This window comes from Athene cunicularia, assembly GCF_003259725.1.
Source record: "Athene cunicularia isolate RWA chromosome 8 unlocalized genomic scaffold, athCun1 chr8_part1, whole genome shotgun sequence".
NCBI lineage: Eukaryota > Metazoa > Chordata > Aves > Strigiformes > Strigidae > Athene > Athene cunicularia.
The window spans coordinates 32,252,563-32,257,716 of record NW_020799109.1 but is presented as its reverse complement, the minus strand read 5'-3'; the positions used below and the strand labels follow the sequence as shown (position 1 = coordinate 32,257,716).

At 44.9% G+C, this 5,154-nt stretch overlaps 1 protein-coding gene across 1 annotated transcript in view; it reads right to left on the bottom strand.

Annotated features, from left to right (window-relative positions):
• The window catches only part of RGL1 (ral guanine nucleotide dissociation stimulator like 1), an 82,808-nt gene that overhangs the window by 8,774 nt on the left and 68,880 nt on the right, over positions 1–5,154 (bottom strand). Inside the window, exons 8-10 of the mRNA XM_026854027.1 lie at positions 4,359–4,448; positions 2,424–2,510; positions 1,245–1,277 (exon numbers count right to left, since the gene is read on the bottom strand). Of these exons, the coding sequence (XP_026709828.1) occupies positions 1,245–1,277; positions 2,424–2,510; positions 4,359–4,448 (210 nt within the window). The remainder of the gene's footprint in view (positions 1–1,244; positions 1,278–2,423; positions 2,511–4,358; positions 4,449–5,154) is intronic.

Below are 5,154 nucleotides of genomic sequence, written 5' to 3'. Positions count from 1 at the left end.
AGCACAAATCAGAAGACAAACACAAGGAATCATACTTCTCCACAGCACTTTTCCCAAGTACTAACTGAAGTGCAATGCCAGTGCAAACCCACCAAACAGCAGCACTGCTGGTTGTTCCTCTAGGAACGAGGGCAGCAAAGGGTCATAAAGTCTTCAGATTACCCCACCTGCTGCTGAACCCTGCTCGGGCCAGACCAGTTGTGAGAGACAAATCATGCTCTGTGCTTAGGTGGTTCTCAGACAGCAAGCGAGGGTAAATAATTAGGGGTGCCTGTGACGAAAGCAGAGAGTCTGATTCTCCCCGGCTTTTCACGTTGTGCACTCCCACCAGACGAACATGAAATGCTACCCATAACACGTGTGACTAGAACGTGCAGCTCTTCTCTAACTCCACCTGCACACACGTTTGCCACCATAATTCTTAATACCCCCTCGTGTTAGAGGAGGTTATAGAATCAGGATGCAGGAATGGAGCTGAGTACTCGGCCTGGTTCAGAGGGCGGCTTTGCCACTGGTTTGTATGAAGCTGGACTGATGACCAACCAGAAGCTCCTGTATCCCATTCTTAGTACCCTGAGCCATGCAGCTGTACATGCAAGGCAAGTCCAGGAAGTGGTTTGTAGAGCTGGGAGCAGCTAAGGGGAGGAAATGGCTCCATCACAGCCAACTCCCAAGACTGCTTTCAGACCCCAGAGTGGAGATTTGGCATGACTCCATTCAGACAGAACCTTTAACTCCTACATAACATTACTCATCTCTGACCAGCGAGGATCAGGCTGAACAGAAAGACTGACAGCTTTTATTTCTCTGTCTCATCTGCAGTCTTTCACCTACAAATAGTTTACTGCAGCAGAAGGAAGATATTTAAAAAAATGTATCTTCGGGAAAGCAAAGGTCTCATGCCACCAGCTCTGTTTCAACACACAGGTCATACACATCTGTCACATTCCCATGAACACCAAAGGGAGGGAATGGCCATGCCCCGCATGTAATTCCCATGGAAGTAAGTGGCCTGCAGCTCCTCTTCCCCTACTGCACACATCTAAAAAGTAGGTTCTCGTTCTGCAGGTTGTTCACAGTTTGGCTGAAGCTCGCAGCATTCCAGGGGTCTATTCTTTCCTTGTGAACTTGCATTAAAATTCACAGCTGTTGTATATGCCCGAGCAATGACAAACGGCCTCGCCAAGAGAACGCTCTAGAAGAGGGTATCAGTAAACTAAAAAATCACAGAACATTCAACTTACCCTTCGTCTCTTCTCAAAATTGATCAGGCCGCCCTGTTGGAAGGAAAGAGCAGGGATCAGAATAGCAGAACACAAGCTTAGTTGAACTTAATCACAAACAGCATGAAGTAGCAAGGCTAATGTAAAGCGCAGACATGCCCCGAGCAAGGACCTTCTCAAAATACCTGTTTCCAGATCTGGCATAAACCACAGCACTCATACATCTGAGTCTCCAAGGGATAGCTGTCCTCACGGCCTTGAGGGCAATCTGCCCCAGAAAAAAAGCCCAATACAAGAATGCTCATAAAAGCTGTGTTGAGATCCGCTCTGAAGAATGCTAGTGGGATTTTGCACGGCAGAAACAAACTTGGCTCTTGCCTGTGCTTGACTTTAGCAGTGTTCCCAGGGAGTTTCAGAAACACCAAGGGAACACAAAGCACGGACAGGAGGGAAACTGCCAAAAAGAAAATGGATGTACAGCAACCTTACGCAGGCCTGCTTCTGTGCAGTTCTGACAAACAAACCACCACTAAAAACCCCAGCAACCATTGCCAGCCCAGGGAGAACTGTATTTGCCCATTCTTATCATAAATACCAACACCAGCACAACAAAGGCTGCAGTGTCTCTACTAATGGTTTCAAACACCTTTGAAAACTGGCCCCATCCTCAGTCTCTGTTAAACAACCAGACTCTCTTGCAGTCCTTTTTCCTTTCCTATGCTAAATTGGTTCCCCCTGCTTGTTCAGCTAAAGCGAAACGAAAAAAAAAAAAAACAAGTCTTCAACCACTTTAGGGCTCAGACACACCCGAGTCAATACCAAAGCTCTTCAGTGATCAGTCTGCAGTGCTGAATTTGTGAATGTCTGTATTTTACCAGTTATTCACAGAAATCTGCATGCCTAAAACGTTGTTTTCAGAAAAATGAAACAGAATAATGGAAAGCCTACTTTCTTCACATTTTCTAACCTAAGAAAACAAGACAAAAGACAATGCTAAGCTTGTCTCTTCAGATAACAGCACTCCAATTCACACAAGATTCTTGTTGCTGATAAAACTGCATATTGCTTCCTTTTTTTGAAAACAGATTCCTCCATTCTTAAGAGCTGCAGAAGAACCCGGTAGAAGATACAGGAACAGACACACTCAGTGCTGGGAAGGCAGGGAGGGTATTTAGGATTCAAGAAACTGCCTCAATTTACCTCGATATAGTCCTGAAGTGCTGAGTCAAGCATGATGAGATCAGTGAGGAAGGTACCAAGAAAAGGTACCGTGCCTTGCATTACTGCCTGCAAATGATCAGAGCAACGTTGGATTAAATGATTGAGAAACAGTCATAATCAGAATGCTAGAACACGCCTGTATAGGAGAATGAAATAAAAGCAGTCTGCTTAACCAAACAGTGGTCTTGTCTTTTCTTTCTCTTCCTTCTCTATTTCTTTCACAGCATCCTCCTCAGTATCTAATCTACAATTCAAATCAAACTCTAATGAGAGTGGGATGCTCTCACAGATATTGCCAAGTGGTTTTCTATTACCATACTGCCACCGCACCCTGGTTTCTAACAGTGGGTTACCAGGAAAGCAGCATCGAGCAGCAGGGACAGGGTCCCTCGGCTACCTGCTACAAGAGAAGGAGCCGGGGCATGCTCCCGGCTAGCCTGTTGAAGCAGTTTCTCTCTCTGCCTCATTCCAGTGGATTTTTACTTAATGGTGTTATGCCACCTGACAGTCCAGTCAAATCAAGTCACAGTTGTCCTCCTCTAAGAAGTGACCATCTTCCTCAGCCATTCCTTTCATTTTGAGAGTACTTATTCACATTTTAAACTTCCTAGGCTGCTGGCAGATGTAGAACTCAGGCTGCTTCTACACTTGTGAAGGAAACGCTTGTTTCCACCATCCAAAAGGATCCATACTTTCTCCAGTCAAACACATAGACAAAAAAATCACATTCAGCACTTTTGCCTCCCTATCCCAGATTTCTCTCCCCCATGTCCTTTTAAATCTTTGCCAACTTTGAGACAAAAGGCATTTTCACCAGCAGACGGGAAACTGAACACGTTTTACAAAGCAATCTCTGTAAAAGTCTGTGCCATTTTCAAGCTGGCATGTCAGAAGCTTCATAAGCTTGGTTAAAGTAAATGAGATTAGTTCTGCCAGAGCTAACTTTCTTTTATCACAAGAATTCCAGTACTTACATTAGTTATCTTACTACATGAAAATGTTTCCCTGTATTTCTCTCTAAAGGGTAACGAGAGTAGTTAACGGAATTCATTTCTTGTAGGACAGAAACAAGGCAGTTGAAAACGAAGAATACATGTCTGTATTCACCAATCTTTTATTACTCTTCTATGTGACAGATTTAGTCAACTTCTGGAAGACCTGAAACGGAGGCCAAACCCTTGTCTCAGGGTCCACGCTCAACAGCTGGTTGGGTTGTGAAGCAAATGCAAGCGGGAGCAGCAAACCTGCCCACCCAGTTATCCCCTTGCAGGTGACAGGGGAAGATTGGTGCCAAGCAACACGACGTGGCCCCTGTGTACAACCACCGAATCCTGAAATCTCGGAGCGTTCCCAGCATCAGGTCTCTGAACACACTGGCTATGCTGAAGCTTTGCATATCCGTTTCCTCCGGCCTTTCAGTACACAGGCGGGTCCCACTGGAGTAAGAGGACAGCTGGGCTGCACTAAAAACCACAGCGGTTACAGCGTGGCAGCTCAGCGTAGGCCATACGGCTTGAGCAGGGTGCAGCACGGATCCCGCTTTGGAACTGTCTTTATATACAGATGTATGGGGGGGCGGGGCGGGGGGGGGATCATGTATATATATCTGCACTTTTTATACACGCACACAGAGTAGTACCTGCTTGCTGCGACCCACAGCGTAAGTGAAATACAGCTTTGCACAGGAACAAACACTCTGACGGCCTATTCAGTCTCAACCTTTCGCTTCCCTCGCTTTGCATCCTATAGAACTGATGTGATTGTTTTTCTTGACAGAGGCACTCTCGAGGTCTTTACCTACTGCACGCTCTCCTTGTTAAATACCTTTCTAGTTTTTGCTTCTTCTATCATTCACCACTCAGGGTTAATCACATTATCAGGTCAAAAAGGGGAGGAAAAGGACCCCAAACGCACCATATCTTTTTGAAGTTGCAGCCGCCTCTGTGTGCTTTCCTGATTTTCTTTCACACTGCTGTCCAGGTTGGCAAATTTGGATGTTCCTTCCTGTGAGTTACAAGAGAATTAAAGGCAATTAACAAAGGATCTAAGCGATAAGCTGGCAACTATGCTTGTGTAAAATAATTGCAAATACATTTAATGGGGCAAGCAAAAATATTTGCTGTATAGGTACATGCACGTATACATACATGTGCTAACTTTCTGGGACTTGTACACTGACTGGGAATTGTGGACAAAATCCCACAAAATTACTAGACGGGAGTTTTTCAGCAAAGTGGCTCTACTCTGGTCAAAGCTAAGCGCTGTTGAAAATCTCCTCGGAGTTTAAACCAGAGAAGCTTAGATGCACCTTCAGGTGACCAGATGCTTCTCTGAACTCTATCCTGATACTCTTGACCTCAGGATTTCTGTTTCATTTCCTAATCAGGACTGCTACAATTAACATCTCTATCTTATGTAATGCTTTCTTGTTTTTCTTCTGCTGCAACAGAGATCCAGCAACTACCCTCTGTAGCTTATTGACTAATCCAAAACCACGCAGGAAATCAAAGTAATAGCTTTTCATCTCCACAAGTCAAGCTCTCCTGTGAACGGATGAGCTATTTCACAATAGATCTGTAGCCTTTATTTCCCTGGATCCCTACAGGATGCTGGGAGTTACTGCTACTGTCTCCAGTGGTTGGACAGATGGGGCATGAATCATTATCAGTCTTTTTAAGAGGCACAAAACAACAGCCTGCACTTGGAAACA